This window comes from Rhipicephalus microplus, chromosome 4 (genome assembly GCF_043290135.1).
Source record: "Rhipicephalus microplus isolate Deutch F79 chromosome 4, USDA_Rmic, whole genome shotgun sequence".
Taxonomy (NCBI): domain Eukaryota; kingdom Metazoa; phylum Arthropoda; class Arachnida; order Ixodida; family Ixodidae; genus Rhipicephalus; species Rhipicephalus microplus.
In genome coordinates, this window is record NC_134703.1 from 145445313 (window position 1) to 145472345 (window position 27033).

Sequence of the window (27033 nt, forward strand, 5' to 3'; positions counted from 1 at the left end):
GGCCGAAGGGAAACAAGGAGGGAACAAGATTAAATGGCAGCCAGAAGAGGGAAGAAAAAGCAACGGGCGAACAAGACGAGATGCGCCCTCGTCGATGCCATTTCCGCCAAGACGCGCTCTCTCGCTCGCTTGTTCTCCGCTGCCGAGATAATGACGATGATCGCGCGAACGAACGACGTCAGTTCTGGGGGGGGGGAGTGTGAAGGGGGGGGGGGGCGTCGAGAGACCTGCGGTCACTGGAGCGTGTGTCGTATGCATAAATTTCGGGGCACGCCGCCAGAGGAATCGCGGCGTCCTCCGTCATCTTCGCGAAAAGAAAGGGGAGGATCAGGAAGTGAGGTGCTGGGGGCGGAAGAAGGGAAGGAACATGCGGGGTGCATTGCATTGAAGTTCAAGACAACGGGAGAAGTGTGGAGGAATGAGTAGAGGGTGTTTTTACCTCAGAAGTAAAAGAAGGAAAGGAGTTGGAAGAAAGGAAGCAAGCCAAGGGTGCGGAAGGGAGCAGCGAGGTGCAGTTTGGTGGATCTCGGTATATAAGAAAGTCTTTCGACAGCCCAGGCGAAAGATCCCGTCAGGCGAAGACGACGCGTTGGCGTGGGCGTGGTGTAAAAAGAGAGCAGGCAGGTTATAAAATTTCCAGGAAGGAGGTAGTAAAAGGGAGAGGTCGCCAGGACCTGGGGCGGAAAGAGAAGCGAAGCGTTTCTGCAGAGACAAGCTTGACTGGGTTTCGTCACGGTAGAACAGCGTGTACGATGACTGGCAGGCGAGTGAAACACGACGTTAACACGAACATTTACTTCGCAGCGTCGCTTGCTCAACACTTTCGTTCCCGAAAGAGACATCTCGATGACATCGTTATGGAGGGCGCTCGTGAGTCGAGGCGGTGATAAAATAAGAGCAAGTAACAGGGTGGTAACGAGGCGCAATTTATATCTGTCCGGCAATATCCAATATTTGCCATCGACGACAGTCACGGGATAGATAATACGCAATCAATAGGAGTGCAGGCCTATAAAAAGCGAGCTGACTATATATACCTATTGTAACACGAAATCAATGACACCATATTTTGTTTCCATTCATAAGAAGCCTTGTGAACTTAGCTGAAGTAACAATGTTTGCAAAGGCAAGTACCCTCAAGATGAAAGCATAATAGGTGCACTTTTGTAAACCACTCGAGTCTATCAATAAAAGCGATTTATTTCAAGATGCCAGTGGTTTTCGCTAACTTGTTAGCGGGTTTAATGTAAATTGGTCGCTGATGCCAAAGCTCAACATTCTGTACCAGCGAGCTACAGCATTCAATCATTCCTTTAAGCTCGGCATCACTATAACGCTCCTTTTTCTTCATTGATTTATTTTTCAAAAGAAACGACGACTGCCTTTCATCCTTCTTATTTCGTTATCCCCCTGTATTACTTTTCCTTATTTCTTACTTTTAGCCAAAATATTCTTACCGCAACTCCAGGTTAGCAAATCATATGAACAGCTTTGAAGAGTATGCAACGGAACACCGAGCTTGTGTTGAAGCTACAGCGACTTGTGATGTGCAAATACGGGCGCAACGCACCGACCTGCGAACGCTCGCTCTCCCTTTGAACATCTATAGCCTTATGGACCATTTTCTGGGTACCCGCCACAGTAGTCTAGTGGCTATGGCACCCGACTGCTCACCCGCACGTCACGGAATTGAATCCCGGCTGCGGCGGCTGCATTTTCGATGGAGAAGCGAAAATGCCGTAGGCACGTGTGCTCAGATTGGGGTGCGCGGTGAAGAACCCCAGGTGGTCTAAATTTCCAGAGCCCTCCACTACGGCGTCTCTCATAATCATGTGGTAGTTTTGAGGCGTTAAACCCTAACAATTACAATGATGACCGTTTTCTGTGCGGCAATTGTGCTTACCTAACGCCATTGCATCTTGAAGGTAACACCACTGTTTCTTTTTTTCTTCACATTGCTCATGACTGCGTGTCAGGTTAACCTGCTCATTTCTTTTTCTTTTTCATCTGTCTCCGACATGGTGCCACCCCCCCCCCCTCATCTATTTTCTCGTTGTCGAACGCCCCTTATGTTGTATTCACAGAAAAACGGGGAAGCACTGAACATTACCGAAAGCGCCCGCCTTTGTTGTCACTGTCTGGCTGTCGCTTCTGTCACATTTCAGGAACTGGAAGGGCGCTGTCTCTTCCTGGCTGAGAAATGCTTAGAGCGTTCTTTTCGCCGAGACCCGCCGTCGTGTCCGATAAAGCACCACGCGCACCCTTGCGCTCTCGTCAACCGCCCCTCTGAAAAAAACCCTAACCCAGCAGAGCTCTGTCTTTCGTGTTTTCACTAGTTTACCACTGTCGGCAGCGATTGCTTATATTTCTAGCGTTCTGACACTCAGAGGGCCTCTTATTCAGGAGCCTAAACGTACGCCAACTTCCACTTTTATCTCTCCTGCACCCATTGCGGATTTCGCTGCATTCTGAAACACGTGCGCACAGAGCGCAATCGTTTTTCAGTGTTTTCACCCGGAAACGCACTGAAGAATGGAAAACAAAAAGGAAAAGCTCCGTGGCATGCAATTATTTTCTGAACTATTCAAGTAAACGGTTGTCGTGAATACAGGTAGTGGATAAGCATGGGGTAATAATATCGCGATAGACGCGAAGGCTTTATTTTTTTGCCGTACCATGGTGGTGACTGTTGTTGATAATTAGTCTAAGCACGATGCTCTAATATCTGGAGTTCTACGTCCGAAAATCACCATGTGATTATAAGGTACACCTTCCCTGTAGGGCTTCAGAAATTTCAGTCATCTGGCGTTCTTTGACTTACGCTTCTCGTATTTCGCCTCTATCGAGATGCGAACAGTCAGAGTAGAACCCGAATGTGTGACCTTCGGCTCAGCAGTAAATCTAATCGCTGCTGACCCAAATAGAATACCGCACGTGCAACTATGGCAGCGCTGACAATCTGCAACAGCAGTGAGTAGAATGTGTTTAGTTACTGCAACACTTCCAAGACCGCCCATTGTATTTTCGCACCACCAGGTGACGCCACACGTCCAGCCGCTCGCGCTTGTGCTTACAGCAAATCGCAAACGCTCAAGGTGTTTGTCAACGACCTCTCTATTGATAGCGTTATTTATTAGACACAAAGCACTGCTTCATATTTGCGCCCAATCTAATAGCATAACCATCGGGCAATAAATATTACGAAAGAGAACTTGAAACGCGTGTCACCCTTTTCTACTTTTTTTTAAATTAAATCATTGGTCTGCGTCAAGTCTGCTGAAACAGCCGGACAAGCAGCCTGTCTAAATGTTACTGTTCAATTGAGCAAAATAGCTTTGCGAATTATAAAAATGCGAGTGATCAATACAATGTGTGCCATTAAAATATTTAGAACGCGCCTCACCCTTTTCTACTTGTTTAAAATTAAATCAACGGTCTGCGTCGAGTATGCTGAAACAGCAGTATAAGCAGCCTTTCTAAATGTTATTGATAAACTGAACAAAATAACTTTGCGGATTAGGAGAATGTGAGTGATCAATACGATGTGTGCATTTCCAAAAATATCTAGTCATGTTCATGACTTTTCGTTTTATTACAAAGTTTTCCAAGGTAATATTAGTCAACGTTTCTCCGCGACAATGTGCTATAGACTCAGTGGCATATCTGCACAGCGGTCCTCCTTACTGCACGAAACTGTTACGTAGTGCTGTCGTGTCCACATGCGAATTACATGTATACCGCCAAAAATTCTAGCTGCATGCAGCCGCTACAACCACGGCCTATTTCCGCCCAGCGTACTTACGTCTGTCCGACGGTAGAGGAGGAGAGAAACAGGGTGAAAGAGAATAGCGTACTAGTGATCAATAGCGGGAATTCGCGTAGCATAACGTTTCTCCGTCACTTGCACTTTGCTCCTCTCAAAGTCTGAAATTCTTTGAAATGACCCGAATTGTGCTGTGCAGCACACATGGTAGTCTGAAAAGGAGCAAGAGTTTGAACACTACATATGATCTGAAAAAAAAAATCGCCGTTCCCGTACTTATTGGTTCTTCTTACTGTTTCCTTTCTTCCCCCATGAATTAGAACCAACTTGCCGACTGTGTGCTTCCCTACACTAGGTATTTTTTTCTCACTTCGCAATTTTTGTTCGTAGTGCATACATAACCTCGTGCATTCTGTACAGGCTCTTGCGTTTTTTTTTTATATGGCACTGCAGTCTTTGTATACAAGAGCCTCTAGCGTTAGCGAGAGGAATTTCTTTCGAAACGGACCACGATGGCCCACTCGCAAGAGAAACGTTCGCCACACGAAGGGCACCGCGGTATTCTTCGAACGCAGCGGACGCTAGGGTCTCGCCCCTCGGACGCCGGGTCGACGACGAACAATCGAGATTCAATGCGTGTGGAGAGGAGGGTCTATGCCGGGTTAGGAGGAGGGAGAGAAGGCTGCCTGAAATCTCCGTTCCGAGAGATTTGTGGCCGGCCATTAAACTCGGACACGAATTGTGCTTCGCGCCGGATTTTGGGACGGAGCGAATGCCGCTCGCTGTTTCCTCAACTGGACGGCGCTGGACGAGCTGTAATACGCCCTCCAAAATCGAATCCACGTCCCCCCCCCATCTCCTTTTCTCAGCATTTTTTTTTCATTTGCCCAAGTTTGAGCGCTGTGAATTGTTTTTGTTTATTCACGTCATTTCTTTTGACTTTAGTGTCTACGTTATCTTTTCTTTTTTTTTGTTAGAGCGAAACGACCTCTTTATTTTGTTCTTTTAACTTTTGCGCCGACTGAGTCTTCAGTTTCAGTGGCCTCGTTACAATAAGTAAGAGAGAGAGACTCGTAGTTTCCCTCAGCGTCTAAAATTTCTTATCTTACGATAGCGTGTTAAATCAGCCACTGTAATATATAAATCTTGTTTTCGGAGGGAGTTCACCTTCCATGTGTGCAGCCGTTATCTCTTTTATAGTTTACTCTTTGTTAGAAAAGGCATTTAAGAAGCTCAAACTAGTCCCATATCTTTATCTCGTTTTTATCCAGAGTAGGGAAACAGAGGCACAAAACACGTACGGCGAAATTTGTCGCAATTCAATGACCCTTAAAAAATAAAAGATACACCAAAACGTAGGAAGTTATTCCAGTTTAACCTAATTCTGCCACCTTAAACCGCGAAACGACGATATGGATATTCAGCACGCAGGCGAATCGCGCATCAGTGGTAAAAGTAACTGCTCACTGCAGTGAAATTATAACTGCGACATAGATAGCTTGGAGTGCGTGTAGTTTTCACAAAGAAAAGGGGGAAAAAGGCTTGTTGCTTCAGAAGTAATGAAATATTCTCAAGTAGTTCGAAAGATTATTATCATGCTTGCAGTAAGCATAAGAATAAGCCACAAACTCGCGCTCTTGAGACGCGCTGGCTTCATCTTAATTATCTACCCTAACATTCTAAGAAAAGATTCAAGCAACAAGAAAATATGTATCTCTTGCAGTATGGATCCCCTGCTCTGTCAATAAACTTCCAGAGAACACTGTTATTCGACAGCGCTTTGATGCTGTCGCCTCAAGGCACTTATCCGCCTGAGGAACATATAAAAATTGTTCCCTCTTTCTCGTGCTTATTTGTATTAAAAGAGCTATTTGTCTAGCCCCAGCATGGGTTCACATGTTTCGACTGTCGGTAAATACTTAAGTACCACTTGAGCCTTGCAGCTTAGCCAGTTTTACATATACGCGGATCGAATTCTTTGAACATTTTCGGGTGTTTATCGACGTTCACAAATGAATTGGATAATTTCCTTACTGATCCATTTAAAAACTGAAAAGTATCTAATGCATGCACGAATGGTCTCTTATTTACCGATTCCAAAGCGTAATGGCGAGCTATATATACGAATTTCCGAAATAACCACCATATTGCAAGGCAACAAAGATTGCTTTTTTTTCGTATACTTTTTTCTCCGGTGCTCGTGTCAAACTAAGAGCTCTGAAACGCAGCGTAATTTCCCACTTACGTGTTGTAATTATTTCTGTTTTTGTTTTTGTTTTTAGCATTCTCGCAAAGAAATTTCTTCATGTTGGAAATGCCAAGTTTGTGGCACTTATCCTTGAAAACCGAGCGAAAAAAGTCAAAACGTCACAGTTCCTATAGAAACGAAGGTCACGTGCAGCTTCCCCAATTTCTGGCTGCATTTTTTCTTTTCTAGAATCTTGTTTGTTATCCATCTTCTTCTTCCTACGAAATGTCCTCTCTTCTCGCCTGACCCTCCAAGTTTCCATTTCGCGTTACCAGAAGTCACACGTCGCTCCGTCTAACGCGCCACGCTCAGTTTTCAATTCCCGCAGCTCTGTTGTCGTTATCGAAAAGGCAGCGCTTACCATTTTTATCTGTATATATTTATATTCAAGAAAATATTTCTTTGTCTTTCGTCTTCGTATTCGCACCCTCACTACCTCGCTTAATATATATTTTATTTTTTGTTGTTACCAGCGCGAAGAACGCGACAACGGTTTCATTATAGGGCAGATGTGATACACGTCACCATGCTTTCCATTATGTACCTTTTCTTTTCTGCCGTTTGTAAAAGAAAAACAACTTTTGACCCCAGAGAGACGCGTCCTGCGAGCTTCGGTTCGTTTTTCCGCGCGTCAAACTCTCGCCAGGAGTCGCACTTTGTTTTCGCCGAAAACCACTCTCCTTTACAACAAGCGGCCAGAAAGAATGGCAAATACGACCACGTTTTCTTAATGGCTTTCTTTTACTGAAGTTTTTTGTCAAAGTGACGTTTCTTCGCAACGAATACGAAAGGTAAAGAAAAATCAACCATGTTGTTCTGATAAAGCAAATCTTGCCGTTACGGAAGAAGCAATTCTAAAATCACCGTGCTTCACGCAACTTGTTTCGTTTGTTGTTGTTGTTGCTGCTGCTGCTGTTGTTGTTGTTGTTGTTGTTGTTGTTGTTGTTGTTGTTGTTGTTGTTCGCTTGTATATTTTCGGTGCTGCTGAAAACATCAGGATCAAAAAAGATGCCGTATTCACAAAAAACTTCTCAAAAGTTAGAGCATTTTCCCATTGATCAGCCAGCTTCGCACCTATCACAAAAACAATTAAAACAGAAGATTGAAATGTGATTCATTATTATATCGTCATTTACTATCGCCATTTGTATCCTTATCCGTCACTTTTAAATAGAGACAAAAGTCAAGCAAGGTATTTTTATACATAAAATACTTAAACTTAATGCACTTCACCAGCCGTTTCTGGGGCTTTAGTATATTACATATGCGAATCTCCTTTCCTTAAAATGTGCCCCTTTCCTGCTGGGAATATTTTGTTTGTACTTCTTTTTAGTGAGCGTTTGAGTCTACTTCCGGCTTCTTTTTTTTTGCTCCAAATTATTCTTCTCTTAAAAGCCCACACTGTTTCCTCTTCATTAAACATACGTGCGAACCGCTTTTCTTTTTTTTTTTGTAGTTTATGCCGTACTGCTTTTTCATCAAATACCGAGTTTGTGTATGAATTTTCACCATCATGTCAGACTGCCATGCTTATTTTTATGCCTATTTTTCACCTAGCGTAGTTTTCGGCGCTACTAAATTAGCATTCAGGTCTCCTCACCGTTACGCACGGTTGCATGAAATCTTTCAAGCTGCCTTGCGTTACCTTTCCGAGGGCTGCCTGCGCCCGTTGTTAAAAATGACTTCATTTATTTCTCCTTCCGTATGCATTCGCATAACCTAACTCAATAAGCTCTCAAACTGCTTTCAGTATTCGCACTTGACTGCCCAACTTCATAAACGTTATGGAATTCCCTGAGGACGACGGTGCTAACTTGAAGCGTTGCTCTATCATTTATTTTTGTTGTTAATGTGCCGCATACAAAGATAGTGCAGGTTCTTTCTTTTACCCAACTTCGCTACTTCAAGTGGATGACTCGACTTATCGTGTCACATCCAGCCTGAGCGCTTCTGTCAATACTTGGTTAGCGGTTGTCACCAATTGTTGTCGCTCGCGTAGCGCGCGCATAAAGGAATCCTTATCTCCAGTAGTGTGCTGCAAAAAGAGGCACGCCGTCTGGCGGCCATTGCGTGTGCTTGGGCGGAGGAGGATATTCTCCTCGAAGGCACCGCTTGTCTTATTTTGTTCCAGTACTCCTGCGCCTCTCTTTATATTATTTTCTTCCCTTTTAAAGCATTTGCTCGCCATTCATCAATGCGCATTGGTTAATTGCAGTTAATCGAGTCTCAGCTACCTATCAGTTCTGATAATTTTGTCTCCGTAATTTTTGTATTTTTGTGTGCATCTTGTATTTTACTGTCATAATGGTTTTGGGGATAGCCGGCTCTACCGTAGTTTACATTCTCATAAGTTTTTGCGAAATTTAAAAAATAAAAAAACAGACGACAGCAGTCACGTCCTATATCACTTGCTTAACGTGCATTCCAGACAAAAAAGTTAAAGTAACTTTTTGACGGAGTTCATCTGCGTCATTATTACGTATTCACAATTGCCATGTGCCGTAATTAGGCATATACGTATTAGGTATATAAAAATATAAGTACACGTGAGACTGCATCAAATGAGCGCTTCGCTGATGCTGCAATGATCGCATGAAACTTCAACGACGTGAAGTTTCGCCTCCACGCCGGCTTTGCTGGGAAGAAGTTTTTCCGAAGGCGCGGACCACAAAGTTGAAAGAAAACTTTGTAAATTCCGAAGTGTGCTCGGCGAAAGTCCTCGGCCATTCGACCGGCTGTGTCATGTCTTTTTTTTCTACGCTCTTTTAGCAATCACGCGATTGATGAGAAAGCGTATAGGGCAGAGGCCACAGGTGTGGCGGGGCAACTGTTCTTACGCGCCACTGTGCCATAACGTTATGCTGAGAGCAAGCGGCAGGGGTGAGAGCTGGCGCCATTTCAGGACACGGACGGAGGGACAAACGCACGCGAGTATGAGTCAATAAAGGCTTTCGCCTTCATTATTCGTGCGACTAATGACTGGATCACTAATGATATACGCAAGGAGGTGCGTGACACCAAACCTCCACGAATCTGCCTTCTGATTTTGAGTTTACTTTTTTTACTTCTTAGTGACAACATTACACGAATTCATTGGGTAGCAGCCTGCCCTTCATTTCAGCCAGCGCTGAGTGGCACAAGGAACTATACAAAACAAGGCTAACGCCTTCGGAATGCGATATATTGCATAGATGAAACGTGTCAACAAAACCCAAGTTGACACTTCTTCTATCTCCTGATCTTCTGCGTCATTTACCCCGTTTTTTTTTCATAATGTGAGCATTTATACTAGACCTGCTTGTAGGCACCATCAGAGTATATGAATTCGCAAAGCCCATATTTCAACAGCAGTAAGGTCTTGCAGAAATTAGCAACCCTCACTACTGTCGTAACGAGGTCACGAAAAAACAAAAATTGTGGTCGAAGTGCTCGTCTCAATACCGCAACAACAAACTACTCGTGGTGTATCAAGAAGTACAATAAATTTACAAAAAGACAAGTGTTTCCATTCGCTTTATAATGCACAATATACAGTAGGTATACAGTGCTCAAGTTATACGCTGCTCGCTGTTATGATTATAAAGTTAGTAAGAAGATGATCATCAAGCTCGCCACGGTGGCAGTTCTGTATTTTATCCGGGTGGCATTGCCAACAGGTTCCCTTGATAGCACCGACAAAAGGCCAGGGCCAAGCCGAGTGCAATGAGGGAGAAAGTAAGCCATCATGCTGTCGCTTCTGCGTTTTTTGTTTGTCCCATTTTATTTCCTTACTTCTGTCCTTTCATTTTTGTATGATCAAGAAGTACTTCCAAGCTACTCCCGCACACAGAGCGAAGGACGAGCGACTCAAATTGCTAACTCTAGCGGACACGTTAATGACTCTTGTGTCGGAGCGAGCTTTCCTCGGGCGGCTTTTCCGGACTGAACCCTCGCAAAAGCCTCTCCCCGAGTCTGGCAGCCGGCCGCAGCCACACAACAGCAGCAACAGCGTCACTGGTCGTTAGAGCGTAGCTCGCAGTAAGAGAAACCGACGCCATGACGAATTCAGGAGGACACCCACCACCTATCCCCGAAGGATGAATTAAATTCGACTCCACGTGCGGGCATCCATGTACAGCAATGTGGTGGGCGCCGGTGCGCTACAGCTCCGACAGACGCACCTGCATAATACGCACGTCGGAGAGAGTACACGCGCACGCCCGCAGAAACTTGCAAATTGCGGCTTGAATAAGTAAAAGCTGCCTTACACGATACCCGGACCAGCCGCACGAGAAGATTATTCAGCGCCGCAGTGAGCCGAGCTGAGCCTAGCGTACGTGGAAAGAGGCACGCGCTTCGGCTGTATATACCTGCATAGGCGTTGAAAGCCGCGGCGCTGAGGATGGCCCCCGGACATCTCGGTTTTTCTTACAAATGGATCTGATTTCGGCAATGACCAGGTAGCACGGAGCTTGCGGACAGCGAGCTTAAGAAAAACATTGGACACATGCACGCACAAAGCAAGAGAGAGAGGGGGGAAAAGGCGAAGTCAGAGAGCCACGAGGTGCCCTAATGGGCGTGCTTTAGTATTGTGCGCACGTTTCCATTTAAGTGCCTTGTATATAGCACGCAACCGGCCGAGGTATCCGACAGGAGGGAACCACGTAATTGTCTCGAGCAGCGGACTCAAGAGAATGTTATTGCCGTCGTTGCAGCAGCATTCTGGATTCCAGTCGAGAGATTCGGTATCTTCATGCTATCACCGCCTTTCTTGGAACTACGCGTGTTCGAGAGAGAGAGAGAGAGAGCGGTAACATCGTGTTGAGACACTCGAGTGAGGCTTTGATCGTTACAGCTAAGTAGCCAAAAATGAAGAAAGAAAATTACAAGATGACTCTCATTACAGTACTGCGACTGAGACCGAAGAGGTAGCACAGGAGTACCTTGTCTACAGGTTAGCGAATTCCACCTGTAGCGGTGATTGCTGACGTCTCTCATGAAGCAGCTGAACTTGTCAAGACAGAGGCGCCTTCTGAACTACTTGTTATTCAATGAACGTGGCTAAGCGATGATTTTGCGCGTCAAACAGAGGGATAGTATACGTTCCCCGTTCCCACGGCTGCATTAAACGTAACCGTTTTTTGTTTGTTTGCTTACATCTTACGGTCACGCAAACTTGCTTGATATTAAAAGCTGAAGCGAAATATTTAAAAAAAAAACATGACTTCTACAGTTGCGATGGCACCAATCACGCTAATCAGTACGCTTCCGCCTCCTACTCTGCGCAATTGTTTATTTGAATCAATTCGTGCGCCATGTTCATAATTTAAGGAACACCGGCCTCCATGACGGATTGCATTTCCGTTATGTGTCCCATTGCCTGTGCGCATCGTTCATTCTCTCCGTCTTCTTTAATATATAACTCTAAACAGCTTTCCAGAGTAACGGTACACTTAAGCCGAAAAGGGTGCTTTGCTTCCCGAGAGACCAACTGAGTGCAAAAGTTTCCACACAGCACGGCAATAAAGGCACTTTTTTCTCTTACGGAACAAAGCCCCCCCCCCTTTTTTTTTCTTTCGATTAACTGCAGAAACGATCGCGCCGAGGGCGAATGACCCATCAGTGCCTACATACACCCATTTCTTTCGAGAGTGTACCGTATAGCATGGCGTGGTGTACTAGTGTACGCGCATGCGGACTTGTCGGTCGTGAGCTATAGAATCCCGTGTGCTTCCTGCAACTTTTCTGAAATTTATTTGTGAGTGTGATTCTTGCATATCAATTCCACATCTAATCAAACGGCTGGACAAACTTGAAAACACTAGTTAAGTCAATCAAGTGCTAATTTTCCTTTTGGGCAGAAAGTAAATGTTGCTCTCTTGACGAGCATCAGAAAGGAGCAATGGTTAAGGAGAAACCATGAGGGGGAGGCGGGGATTCGTAGTTCGCAGTAGCCCTCTTAAAAAAAGGAATCACCGTGGCAGGTTAGTTACACCCTCGAAAGGAGCAACCTCAGTAGCCCTCCGCCTCCTTTACTTCTCAGAGCGTATGCTCAGCCATCTCTATTCTTCGCAGGATAGGGTATCTTAAACTGCATCATAATTTGTTCCCTGCAATTCATTTTCTTGCTTTCACGTCTATTTTAACACAGAACCGTATTCGGTGCATTTTTCCAACCGATGAAACGAACCACCCCATTGAGTTGGCGATGGCCTCCAGAAAATTAATTTTACGGTTGACCCCGAAGAAAAGAGCCAACAGTTCGATAGAGTAAACAAGAAAGCTGGCTGACGCGTCGCAAACAAACAGGTGCACCACAAGAGCGAGCGCAATGAAGAACAGCGGCGGAGAGAGTAAACAAAGTGAGGAAAAGCGAGAGAAAAGTAAGTCAGCGATGCGGTCGTAAAGTTTGTTTTTTTTTTCTCGTCCGTATATCGGTCGCATAATACTTAGGCGATCGTCCGGCTGTTGGGCTCCATAGGGTTTCACTTGTTTTTTTTTTTCATTGTCTTTCGTCTGCTTTCTTGATTACTTTACGGCGTCGCCGGTGATGGCGCTTTGTAACGCCTTGGCGAGCGCCGTTTCCGTCAAGCGTGATCTACGTTTAACGATCTCGGGCCGCTCGCTCCGCTGGCCGAGGAAGAGGAGACGCGTCGGCAGCGCGACGACGGTAACAGCTGGAGTGGGCCGATGGAGTGCGCGCTACCCTTCCTCTCCGAGTCCTGTCACGGCGATCGGCGCGCGCACACGTTCTGATGCCCTCGGATACGCCAGCCTGGTCCATAGGCCCGAAATAAAAGTAAATAGAAAAGAACTGCCTCCCGAAATTGTGACGCGACGAGAGGCGCACAGCGACTTACATGGCGCCGATATTAACACCGAGCACAACACCGTGCCTCGTGACATGGGAAACAAAATATTCGCGTCCATCAAGAATAAATTCCTCTCTCCGCAAAGGCACACGGGATTACGTGACTCAATACACTCCTTTCCTTATCTGTATTCTCGTCCCCTTATGACCTGTGTCTGTGGTTTAATCATAGGCGTCCGCAAGGGGTTGGAGCCGGGAGAGGGGGGGGGGGGGTTAGTACTTTGTATTTGTTATGCGCACTGATTGCGATTGCCTCAGTGTACTCTGCAAAAAAAAAATCGCGCGTTTACGGACAGAAAATCAGACATAGAGTGCAGTAAATAAACACACTTTGCCCCTTCGCGAACATCAAGGATACAGCATACGTTTAGGAATCACGTAGTTCGTCACCTCACGAATATCATGGATACAGCACACATTTAACAATCATGTTTTGCTGAATAGTGCAAAAAAACAAGTGTCTCCTCCGTCAAAAAAAAAAAGAAAACTTAGGCGAAAGTAATCACTTGAAATACCGATGACCTCCAGAAATTCATACTAATATGGCAGTCGCATACCATCACCACACCCACCGCCACGACGAGTTCTGCACCATATTAAACTACGAAACTCTATTTGTTCCCAAACGGCGGTTCAGGCAGGCATCGCGGAAAGAGAAACCATTCAACCGCCGCGGGCGCACCGCCATCGTCGCTCATCCGTCGGCAGTCACTACTCTAGTCACTACCCCGACCACCCTCGACCATGCTCTGCTCAACGACTAAGTTTCAGAGCGGTTGAGGGAAGGGGAAGGGTGATGTGCTGGCCCACATAACTATGAACTCCGCTCGAGCCTATGGGTATAGTACCTGAGTTCACTGACTCACCTAATCGCGGTTGACAACAAAGTGTCGTTGCTGTGATCCACACTCGGAAGCACGTGCGTGTGACATGGCAACGATATAGATAGAGTGAACTATAAATACTGTGTGAATTGGCATCTTGTGACACTAAAGTCGCTAGTTGGACCTGTTGGTAGGCCATAATAGCGTTGCACGTACCTGTGTGCCTCGTTGTTCCCTCTGGTGTCCGTGTCCCTTATTCGCACACCATGCATAGCATCTTACTGACCACTGGATGCTATATATATATATATATATATATATATATATATATATATATATATATATATATATATATATATATATATATATATATATATATATATATTCAAAATCTCGAAAAAAGCACGGTGTGCCTTAATAAGGTCACTATTGCACTGCCTAGCCGTCATTGCGATCCAAAAGAGTATACGTGCGTACGGCGTTGCAGCAGTATAAACGGGGTAAGCAAGTGCCTTGCTGGTACTAAGTGTATCGCGTTTACTAAAAACAAAACACTTCCGGCGTTATTCTCTCTTCCTCAAACTATTATGTGTATGCATGCGTTCATACGTGAGATACTCATTTCCTGAAGCAAAAACTAAGAGCTTATCTCACACCACTTAGCTCAAAATAGCTATTTTTAATAAAATAAATCAGGCCCAGCCAATAACAGTGATTTTTAAATGCTTCGGACAAAGCGGGAAGATCAAGCAAAATCAAACACTATAGAGCAAGCTTTCACACATCGAAGCAAGGTTATACGCTGTGACTCCCGCGATATCTGTCATGTAGAGAGAAAATTCAATTTGAGCCCCGCCAAAGCGGGGCTAGGAAACAGCTGCATAAGTTCGCTGCGCAACCTTCTTGCAATCTAAATTGCCCACGAAAATACAAAGCAGCGTAAAACAGCCGGCTGAAGGAGTGAGCTGGCACTGGTGTTTTTCATCCACGTGGTCTCACATTCGGGGTGCCCTAACTGGCGTGTAACTTGATTACGGAGCTTGTAATCTGAGATATCGATGCCTTCGCTTCTGGGAAGCAAATTAGACGATGTTTCGAGGATCAATGATTTCTGCGCCATGGTTACCGACAGTACCGAGGTGCGCTACTTTTCTGTACCAGGAATTACTGGTTGGTCGCGCTAACTCGTTTGTGCGTCACTTTTATTCATCGCTGAGGATAAAAAAGCCTCTATGAAAACGTACGCGTTCTACAGCAAATGCGAGAGAGTAAGTGTGGTGCCATTCAATTTTCGAGGCGAAGTCTCGCGTTTCTCTACCTGCACTAACATAGCCCTAAAAGTCTGCGTAACTAACGTTGCCGGTAAGGCGAGTTTAACCACTGGAACTTTTTGTTGCCCATGGGAAAGATGTGACGCCTGAATTACAACGTCATACACTTATTCAGAAGAACAGTTCAACCCCTCGCGCTTTTAGGTACCATGCGTTTCAGGACATATATGATTTAATAGCTCCTAAAACCATTCAGTAAGCAGATACCAACATAGTAAGGGTGCAGCTTTATGAGAAGTAATACACGTGAAGCCAGTATCATGATTTATTCCCAGAGGAAAAAGAAGTGTAGTTCAACAACTGTAGTAGTTGAGCATTCTCTGTCAGATATACTGAACTGCTCCACTTATGCAGGTCCATTTAATAAATTGCGTGTAAAAAATAAAACGCAACGCAAGCCATTTCAGGTGTGCTACGCCCATGACATCTCTCTTTCCTTAATTGAAAGAAACGCAGCGCAAAAAAGACACGACCATTGAGAAGAGAAAAAAGAAGGCACATATGTAGCACACGCACAGATTTCAAATATGCCGTAGGAACTCGGCTATGCATCAGCTTTAATGGAATCTCCCCCCCCCCCCCCTTTTTTTTTTCACTTAAACGATCACAGAACGCAACGACACCGTCAGAAATTTCGGCGTCACTCACCAAGCACGAATCCATCTTTGCTCCACTGGACAGCGCCGGCCTGGTTGGCCACCTCGCACTTGAGTTCCACTGTTCGTCCTTCGATCACCTCGACGGGCTGAGGCCGAACTCGGAAGCTCTGCTGCTGACAGTGGACACCTGAAACGCAGAAAGAGAAAGAGCACGATGTTGTAATTGCGTAGAAGCTCAAAGCATTGGCTACAGCTATGGTACCTTTTCTATAAATAACTACTTCAGAGATATCACTCCCGCAGCAGTGTTAACTAGCCTTTGTACAGTTTGCTACGCTACGCGTGAAGACAGAGATTAAAGTTATAGGTGTGGGTACTAATGGTTTGCGATTAAGCACAGCGCAAAATAGAGACATGCGCTTAAGTCGGTCATGATGGAGTGCAACCGAACAAGTGGCACGGCTTTTTTGATTAACGAACCTTTAGGTCAGGTCACCAAGATACACCCTTTTGCAAAAGGCCGACGTATACTTGCAACGTTGTCTATCTGCAGAGGAAGTATCGCACCGGAGATATTTCCCTCCCATTAGTAGTTAACGTATACGGGTCAATTCTGATGTGGTAACTGCATGATTTAGTCAGGGCTGCATATATCGACCCACAGCCGGCACATCACTGAGCCGTCACTCCGTGGAATCTTTTGATAATAATTTATGACCAAAAAACATCCACCGTTTTCAGTCAAATGCGAAGAGGTCATGTGTTCAGCTGAGGATGACGATGATGACGATATCAATGACTTCACCAGAACGTGGAATAGGAGACGCCATAGATGGGAAAACAGAAAGGTGAGCTAGTTCTTAAAACTGGCTGGCCACTCTGTGCTGGCGGAATGGAGTAAGATGTATAAAGCATTTCAAATATTGAGACTTGAAATCGGGTTTATTTCACCCAAATCAGTACATTTTTTACGACGAAGAATATATGTGTACCATTGTTGATATGATGAAATCTGTCAAATGATCTCTCGAAAACACGCCACTTAAACAGTCGCAAAAAAAAAGAAAAAGAAACGTACCAAGTTAGGATGGAGAAATGTTATGGCAGCTCATTTGACTACCGCATAATGTGGAAATATAAAAAAGAGAGAAAAATTGCTGTAGTGCGCCGATAAACGAGCAATACATAACCTGAGCGCAACATTTGCGCCCAAGCGACGCCACTTAAATCTGCCTAACTTTTCTTTCTTAGCGTCGAGTGGCGCGAAAGACAAATAGCGATAGGGGGTCGTCAAAGCTGCAGTATAAATGTAAGCGAACAGCTGCTCACAATAAGTTCAATCACGAAGAATTGCCCGCAATAGAATCGGAACAAACGGAACTGCAAATTGCAAAACGAACTGAAACACTGAAACACACGCTGAGAAAGGCCCGCGAATTGCAAGCACTCAAACTCTAATGGCGATAGTAAAACGGCTAGCTAAAAAGTCTAAAAAAACAGTTTTGGCAAAGCTAGTATACTACGCAGTGACGTGATAGATGTTTATATATATATATTAGTATTCTATCTAGACATACAGACCTCCTGTTTTCCCTGAAAAGCTTAGGAAGCCACGAAAGAATACGAAACAAAGACATCCGATAAAAAAAAGCTTACTGAACCCAAAGGGTGTGCGAAGGGAACGCAACGATGCGAGAGGAAATGAAAGCGGTGCCAATGAAATCGACATAAGCGCTTGCTTATTCACGGCTCGGTTACTGACGCTGCAAGCTGCGTTGCCCCTTTTCCCATTTTTCGTTTATTTTTATTTTACATTTCTATATCTTTTGTGGAACGCGCATGCCTTCTATACCACAGAATCCAGTGTCATTTTATTGTCGTTCTTGCGTGTCACTACGTAGTGAAGACCCTTCACACTTTTTTTTACTACTCCCATCACCATGTCCTGTTATTTCTTTTTTTTTATGGGGTGAGGGGGGGAGGTTACCACACATTGTCTGCCTCTTTACTTCTTCACGTCTTAGTTTGTTTGTTGTTCCCTTCCGGGTGCCTAACTTTCCATTTCTTATACGACCTCCTCCTGCTGCTGCTGTATACACCGCTCGCCTTCTCCTGCCCCATGTTGGCACGGACTTTCTGCGCACCAACGGAGTCCCGGTCTCAGCTGGCCATAAAACTCGGCTTTCCGTGTCGTGATTTATGCGAGGGAAAACTTCAAACTGACAGCGAGACCTGCCCCGAAGAAGTGCGACTCAGAAGCATTGAAGAACGTGGCGGCAGCAACAGCTCTCTTCTTTTGTAACGCAGCTCTTCCTTCCCTCCCCCTTTCTACCTTTCTCTCTTTATATATCTTTCTATATCACGCTGTTTAGGTTCTTTTAGTATAGCGCGTTTCGATTTGCTCTCACCCTGTTTTTGTCAATGGCCCGCTAAACTGGCGAGTATAATGGTGGCAGTTTCATCCCCCCATCTCATCCGATGTATGGCACCTCTACTTTTTTTTCAATTTTCCTATTATTTTGTTGTGGCTGTTTTTTTTTCAGCTTACGCGGAAGGCATTGCAGTCACGTCTCGTTCACGGTAGTTCGGCTGGCTCATTGTCTTTTCGGGGTAATTTTTCCTTTCTCGAGTATAGCGATCGCTTCCTCTTAGTGGTGCTTTTGTTTATTGCGACGCTTCTCTCCCAGGCATTGAAGAAAAGTTCTGAGCGCGGGGTAGCCAAGCGACAAGACGCTTCTTACGGCGCGCGTTCGCGATTTTACCGCCATATATTACTCTAATAACTTGCGTATGCGCGGCTACGTTCTGTAAACGGCACATTAAATTACCCTGAGGCATCGAACGCGACCAGTCGTGCTCAAGCATAGGTCGCGCACGTGCGCGCGAGTAACAAAACCACGTTTGCAAGCACCACATTCGCGGAATGAATACCCCAAAACTATACTGAAATTGAATTATGACAATTTTGTTTCCTCAAACATCACTGCGTTCGTTCGCCTTGAGGCCCCTTTCATCGAAGTTTCCGGTGAGCTTTTCTTTCTTAGATATACCGTTCAAAAAAATTGCCCGCAGCTTCCCTCGGGGGAACACTGAGGAGGATGCGGACCATATAATTGGTTAACGGGGTGTTAAAGTGCGACTTACTTGGGTCGATGGCTAAATTGGTTAACGTGGTTGTGAAATGGGGTGTTAAATTGCGACTTACTTGGGTCGATGGCTAAATTGGTTAACGTGGTTGTAGGAGGGGGTGTTAAATGAGTGAACACGTACACACGTATGCGAAAGGGCGGCGCTGGTCGAAGGGACGTCGATCATTGTGTTTGTGGATTCGTTGGAATTCATTTCACCGCGACCTTGGACGTCGACGCGCCGTACAAACCAACCGACGAGCGGCAACTGAGCGAGCGAGCGCCGACCTTGAGTATATATACAGCACGACGGCGCATGCACTGTCAGCTGTTGAATGTTCTCGAAGCGCGACGCCACATGCGCGTCCACTGGAGAATCAGGAGAATTGTAGATGTCGAACGCGGTGTGTAGAGGAGGAAGGGTGCACAGATGGTGGAGGAGTGAAGCGCGCGCGGTGTGTAGAGGAGGAAGGGATGCACAGATGGTGGAAGAGTGGGCGACGGCGCGACGGCGCATGCGCGCGCGTCAGCTGTCGAATGTTCGAGAAGCGGTGTGGACGGCGCGGACGACGCGGACGGCGCACTACAAGGCGCGAGTATAGGATGCTCCGCATCTAAAATAATTTTCGGCAGTTCGATGAAGAAAAATCTAGCTCTTGACAGTGGTTGGGGTCCCTATATAGAGAACGTTTTCCTATTTAGCGGATGCGTTTCCATGCCAACACGCTGGGCTGTGGGCTTCGCCATGTTGTATCTATAACAACTGAAGAAAAAGAAGTGCGGCTTACGCATTAGCATAAAAATGTGCAGGTTGGAGCATTCGACGTTTCATGTCTTTCGTAATTGACATCGGGATACGCAAAATAACAAAACATTCTTGTAACAGCTAAAGATATAGGCACCTACATATGATTCAAAAATGTACTATTCTTTGTTATTTCTTTTATTGACTGTTTTCTTCACTATTTTTTCCGCTCACGAATGAATCCAAACCAACTTCTGTGAGACCTTACATAAACACAAGCATTTGCCATATGACGTCCCTTTAGATCCGATGAAATTGTTTTCTAGAAGAACGTTCACATAAATTTCTTCTAGTCTTTCATCGTATCTTTATGTCATAATTTATATGAACGTCGAATGCGTATGAGGTCCTAATCATTTTTTTTCAAAACTGTGCAATCGCCATACTGTTTTAATAATGCAAGCACTCCACGCCGAGAGAATCTATAATGGGTGTTAAGCAGAAGCGAAATGCAAAATTTTCATTTTTAAGGTGCATATGAATGTCATCGGGAACTTCCAAGTCACTTTAAAACATTTAGGAAAAGAGACCATGTCTTCTTAGTGTCTGTAGCTCCAACTCTACCAAAATTTACGAAATCCAACAGCTGTTGGATCGCAGTTGAGAAGGGCAGCGAAGTATGCGGCTATCAAACGAACTTCAAGTAATGGAAGGAAGGAAGGAAGCAACAAATTGTAGAAGGCCGGGAGGTTAACCGAGAGACATCCGGTTGGCTACCCTACATTGGGGGATCATCGAAGGAGACAAGAAAATATGAGAAAGAGGGAAAAGAAGGGAAAGAAAAATGGGGAGACAGTGAATTCACTGCAGCGGTGTAGAACTCCACCGCAAGTCAGAGGCGTTCACACAAACCCGTCATCCTTAAAAAACCCAAGAGGGCTTTCAGTGCCTTGTGGGTTGTCGAGGGATGTGGACGGCGCTGTAATAGCACCGGCACAGAAAGTGGTCGACCATTCAGTCACCGCAATGCGTTGTCAAGCACTTGTCTCTCTGAGGTAAATTGAGGACAGTGGCACAACAGTTGTTCGATATTTTCCTCGGTGCCGCAACCTCAAAAAATCGGCTCAGTATTCACGGCATGCTGCTCAAGTGCGATTACTGATGAGGAAAACAAGTGGCTCCTCGGTTTAGCAGATTTGACAAGTGTGAAGAAGCCGCAGTACGGGTCACAAAACACCGCATATAAATCGGACAGCGAATCATTCGTAGAATACGTCGCCGAGTTAACGTTTGTGATGTCACGATGGGCGATGCAGCCGAAAGAACGTCTATAGGTTGCCTCTCAGGCATTGTGTAATGCACGAAAGTATGCCGTGGCTGTAAAGCGGAGCGGAGCGCCCGTCGTATTGGCTCACCCGCAAGGCATGTCATGCCTACACATCTAATCTATATTCACTATCGCACCGTTATTGTAGGTGGCCAAACGATACTAAAAGAAATTGTTTTGGAGCACAACCAATACGCACGTAAGCGCGGTGACACAGGCTACCGTCCTTCAATGTTTCTAGAAAGAGTAGCCCCGACCTGACTCCGTCCCATTACCGGTACACACCGGGAGACACGTTGTCATTTTCTCTGCTAACCCGGTTGGCTCCGAGCGTTCACCCGTGAGGCGGGCCGCCGGCGTGTTATGGAACGCCACGCGAGGGTTTGTTTCTGGCGACGACAACAGCACCTGCGGCTGACAAGTTATATTACGGCCTAAGTTGGGGCAGGTCGCCGCAGCGCTGGGCGCAGGCTTTCCTTCGAAGGAGCAGGCTATATGGGGTAAACGTCGTTTTCGGCTGTTGCGCGTCGGCAGTACTTTTTTTTTTTCGAAACCGCGGTCAATGGCATGGAACCGCCCGTGGACGCGTGTTTGGGCCTCGGCATCGGGGCTTCGGCTGCGGATTATGCGAACGCCGTCATGCAGCCACTGTAATAGCAGGCATTACGCCCAGCACTTAGTGGGCAGTATAGTTCGGAATCCTTATCTTGAGCACCGCTTATGCAAAAAAGGTGAATGAGAAGGAAAACGGGAGTGGTCATTTCCATTCCGGCGACATCAAGTTATGCTTATCTCATTACAACAAGTCATTCTCCCAATATTATTATGAACATTAGGTAAATGAATCAAACGTCTCTTTATATGATAGGCTTATGACCATTCAGACTGAATATTTTTAAATGTTTTAGCACCGACCTCTTGCTTCGCACTTTTTGTTTCTCAGAAACATTTCCGGTTGAAGCTCCAATGAATACCTTGCGTTTTTGTTTGCGAAGTACGAAAACCTGAAAAAAAATGTTGATAATATGCGTCGTTTCGCGCGAATCAATTCATTGCTTAGAATAACAGATAGCCGAGGCAATTTGTAAGCATTCATACGAAAAGTCCAGTAGATGTTAGTCGGCATTTCTGGTTTTTTTACTGCCTTGCGTTCGCGTTTCCACGCCTTGCCTTTTAGTAAAAAAAGTTATTTGGGAACAATTTTTTTTTGCACAAGTTGTACGCTTTATGGTGTTCACGAAGTTTGAGAAGCTGACGGTCATGCGCCATTACTAAGGGTCGTCAAAAGTATTCGTCCCGGTTCGAGTAAATGTCATGAATACGCGCATACTTACCATCTTCTGCACTGCACCTTGCGTGTCACTTGCGAAAAGAGAAATTCCAAGTGATCTCCTTTATATCCTAATAATTCTAGATAGATAAGAGCCCGAGCGTACGCGCGAAAGATGTGCGCATGTTACAAAAACCACGCGTTTTATCCGAGTTAGTCTGCGCCGCCCCAGCACGCGACGGCTGTCGGAGCGCGTATGTTGATTTGCTTCACCTCAAACGTCATCACTCAATCAACCAATCTCCCTTCTTTTTTTTTCTCGCAGGGAAATGAGAAAAAATCAGATTGGGGCACCTAGTTGTGATTCACAACTAAGTACATCGATGATTGGTTTACCCCAGTACGAATACAACGCAACAGCGCAGGTCTTAACCTTTGCTATAAACGAAGTTAACAAAGTTACAGGCGTCGTCACAACAGGCAGCACTGAGCAGTGCGACGCTCTGGTCTTTAGAGCGCATCCTATCGAGTTCTTCTTGTGATAGCGGAGAGAGAAAAGCGTGGGGCAAAGAGAAACACCGAAAACAGGCAGTGTTGCTGGCATTTTTAGGAAAATGGCTGAAACGAGACGGCCCTCTTCCCCTCGGTATGGGCCTTTCCGGCCGCCTCTAGTCCTCCGCGCATCCCCCTACTTCCTCTGTTGCCAGACGCACTTACAACCGCCGGATGAAACTAGTGTCAACACACGAAGAGTAGTTCGACCCGTCTCGCCTACGCTTCCGTGTCCGCCCCCTGCCAGCGAAGAAAGAGCGCGCCCGGTCTCCCCCTATCGGCTGCTCGCCCGCAAAAGGGAAGAAAATGATATATGTCGCCCGTCGGAACCATTGTTTATTGCGACGAAAATCGCAGTAACAAAACAATATAAAAAAGAAATTTATATGTCTTGCGACGTGGCATCATTATTTATCACGATCAAAAAGAAAGCAGCAATAAACGCGTATGACGTGGACACAAACGCAATTATGGGAAACAAAAGCGAGACATTTTTAGCCAAAATTAGTGTGGTCGCCTTTCGCGCCCGCTACAGGAGCCCTGAAGACGGCTGTAGTGCAGTTACCCTCCTCCCCCCTCCCCCGAAAAAAAGAAGGTTGACGTCTAACTGCGGTGAACAGAGCAATATCTTTCGGGGACAATACCAACCTATGTACCTGGGTGGTAGAATGCTAATACCAACAACGGAAAACGAAACCCTAAAACTACCTCCAAAAGCGGCTTGATAGTGTTGTCCCATGTGCAATGACGCGTTTAGTGTAAAAAAAGAAAGTAAAAAAAAGCGAAGGGGTGGTGGGCGGTTGAAATGGGTCGAAACACATTTGTCGCGTGGAAATGTCACGAAAAACTCTTGCAGTCACGCAAAGACGACGGAGAACGCTGGGGGATTCGCTATCGTTGTCGTGATGCAAGCCGGGCTGCACCGTGTTTGTTTAAAAGTGGGCGATCGTTGCCGCGTGCCAGAATTCACGCCTGGAAGGGTGCCGCCATGTATACACATCAGCAAGGCGGCGAAGCGCGTACACTCATGGGCTTTCGCGCAGGATTGTACGAGCCAACTGTAAGCTGGCCATACCGATTCAATGCGCCGAACGAATGGCATCCCCTACTGTTCCTGGCGTTCCCATTCTTCAGTGGATCGCGTTGGCACTGTTTTCTTTTTCGACGCCGTTGTTTACGTTGCAGTCCACGTTGTTGTTGCTGTTGTTTGTTGTTGCTGTTGTTGTTGTTGTTGTTGTTGTTGTTGTTGTTGTTGTTGTTGTTGAGGATGCGTACAGATAGTTTTCTATGCACTACGATGATAACGCAACATGCAGTGCACAAAAAAGCCTCCGTACGGGCTACCTCTGCAGAAATCTGTGAGTATACCTTACACGTATTAGACTTTGCGCTCGGATTCTTGTCATTCGTTATGCAGCAAATATCGTAAATGTACATAGTGCTCCTAGCCATTCTTGCTTTTTTTATTCTCTTAACCCTTAACAACTGGTGGCAGCGGTGGGATGCTGCAGTCATTTCGACGACTCGAGGGCTGAGCTGCGACATGGATCCACGAGCCGTCTCGTCTGCCAGGCCGCAACCAGATGCACTGTTTGCGAGGGTCTACGCGGAATTCTTGGCTGTTGAGTGGTGAGTGCGTGGCTTTGTCTGCTGAGTTTTGCCAGGCTTTTTCAGTGGGGAAGCGTAACTGGTAATTCGAACTATTGTTGTCGCCAAAGTGGGCTGCGGCAAGATAGTTGTGTACAGTAGGAAAGGTCGCACTGAACACAGCCATGAATTTGAAGTTGCTGCGTAAAGCGGAGTTATTACAGCTTGCAAAGGAGTTGCGTTTGGTTGTTTCTGACGCACTCCGGAAACCACAATTGATCGAGGCTATTAGTGCTCTGGAGGCTGAGGAAGATGAGCTGACGGAATGCCTTGAGATAATTCGAGAAAGGGAAGCCGCAAAAAGACAGGCAGAGGAGCGTAGAGAACAGCAAGAGAAAGAGCGTGAGGAAAGGGAGCTCGAATTAAAACGACTCGAGTTTCAACGTTCGAGAGAGCGCGAGGAACGCGATCACGCGCTCGAGTTAAAGCGACTCGAGGTTGAAATAGAGCGCGTGCGAACGGCAGGGCAGAGAAGCGAGGCAAACAGTGCAGGCGTGCACATATCGCTCAAAATGACAGAACTAATTCGCCCTTATAAACTCGGAGAGGACATTGGGTTGTTCTTGGTGAACTTTGAGCGGACGTGTGAGAAGCAGGGGTTCTCCCGTGAGTCGTGGCCACAGCGCTTGCTCACACTCTTACCTGGCGAGGCAGCAGAAGTAATCGCTCGTTTATCCACTGAGGAGGTCGACGATTACGATAAAGTAAAATCCAGTTTGCTTAGGAAGTACAGGCTGTCCGCGGAGGCATTCCGGCGGAAATTCCGTGAATTGGAGAAAGGAAGGAGTGAGTCATACACGGAATTTGCCTATAAACTGAAGTCAAACATGGTGGAATGGCTAAAGGAGGAGAAGGCCTACGGTGACCACGCAAAGGTTATTGAGTGTTTTTTACTAGAGCAATTCTACAACCGGTTACCAGAGAACATTAGGCATTGGGTGCAAGACAGGCCAGATGTTAACTCTGTAGCCAGAGCCGCAGAACTAGCAGAGGAATTCGTCACACGTCGGGCTCGCGAAGGCAGTGACAGTGGTCGAAAAGGGGGTCCCGATTTTAGGTTCAAGCCAAAGAGAGGGCCTGTGAAAACGAAGGAAGAGCCTGAAATTGGGAATGCCCGAACCGTAAATACGTCGGAGTCGGAACGGAACACCGAACCTGCGTTAGAACAGCAAAGGAAGCTAGAAGCGAGGAAACCGTTCCTTTGCTATAACTGCCATAAACCCGGTCACATTGCGGCGCACTGTAAGAAACCAAAAGTTGTGTTTCTATCCATCAGTGGTAGGGACGAGAATATCGAGCTTCTCGAACCTTACATGCGCGACCTTGAAGTGAACGGGAAGCCATGCCGCGTACTGCGCGATTCTGCGGCTACGATGGACGTAGTTCACAGCTCGTACGTTGAACCGCAAATGTTCACGGGTGAGTGTGCTTGGATCAAGCAGGCAGTAGAGTCGAGCAGTGCATGCCTTCCCGTCGCAAAGATAACTATCAAAGGTCCTTTCGGCACGCTCGAGACGAAAGCTGCCGTGTCGCCGGCACTCCCTCCGCAATACCCTTACCTGTTTTCGAATAGATCTGACAAGATTCTGCGCGAGAGTGGGCAGCTGTTTGGGGAGGCAAATGTGATGGCGCTAACGCGTTCGAAAGCACGGGAACTCGCTGCGAGGGCAGTTGCCGAGTCCCCTTTAGCTGAAATCGGCCTGACGCAGGACTCCCCAGCAGAGGTCGAACTTGCGCCAGCGTTACAACAGCAGGAGGTCCCATCCGTGGAGGATGAAGCTACGGCACGGGCACCATCAGAAATATTGGAAGAGCATTCCAGAGATTTACTTGTGGCGCCTGACGTCACACAAGCGTCTGGAACCCTTTAAACGCGCAGGGAGAAACTGGGTGGAGCAGACTGGAGTGAGACTCTGCCGGAACTCTGCTCCTCGGCTTCTTACCTTTGTTTGTAAACTTGAATGTCCACTTTGGTCTAACTATGTAGTATTAAACTCTTTTGATTTGCTGTTCTGCGCAATCTCGCCGGTACTTCCCTTCTCGTCGGTCCTGATGCAAGTTACGAGCACAACCTGCTGACGGCGGCGGTCAAGAGACACCCTTAACAACTGGTTAAGGTTTTCAAGTTTTTTTCCTTGTTTGGTGTGCTTTAGTAGTGCTATTTCGTTCATAAAATAACAGCCTCTGGCGTGGGCCTTCTTACTTTTTTTTATTCTTTATATATAGGAAAGTCTGTGCATGTTGAGGCATGTTTCTAACTTTATTGATGCTCATCAAAAGTTGCATGACATTCCAAAGTATATTTGAAGCTTCCTGTATATTATACCTCTCAAAAATAACGTTCTAGCACAAGGAAAGTGCGCGCAAACTGTGAGGAAGCAAAAAAATGCAACACGACACACACGCACACGCAAACACACTGACACACACACACACACACACACAGACTCGCACACACATCCCCGCCGCGGTTGTCTAGTGGCTAAGGTACTCGGCTGCTTACCCGCAGGTCGCGGGATCGAATCCCGGCTGCGGCGGCTGCATTTCCGATGGAGGCGGAAATGTTGTAGGCCCGTGTGCTCAGATTTGGGTGCACGTTAAAAAACCCCAGGTGGTCGAAATTTCCGGAGCCCTCCACTACGGCGTCTCTCATAATCATATGGTGGTTTTGGGAAGTTAAACCCCACATAACAATCAATACACACACACATGCACACATACACACACACGCGCATACAGGAATGAGACG

General features: G+C 46.1%; 1 protein-coding gene across 3 annotated transcripts in view; it reads right to left on the reverse strand.

Moving 5' to 3' along the window:
- LOC119172902 (nephrin-like) overlaps nucleotides 1-27033 on the reverse strand; it is a 352980-nt gene that overhangs the window by 91141 nt on the left and 234806 nt on the right. For all 3 annotated transcript variants that reach the window (XM_075893718.1, XM_075893719.1, XM_075893717.1), the window contains exon 2: nucleotides 15665-15802. In XM_075893718.1, the coding sequence (XP_075749833.1) occupies nucleotides 15665-15802 (138 nt within the window). The remainder of the gene's footprint in view (nucleotides 1-15664; nucleotides 15803-27033) is intronic.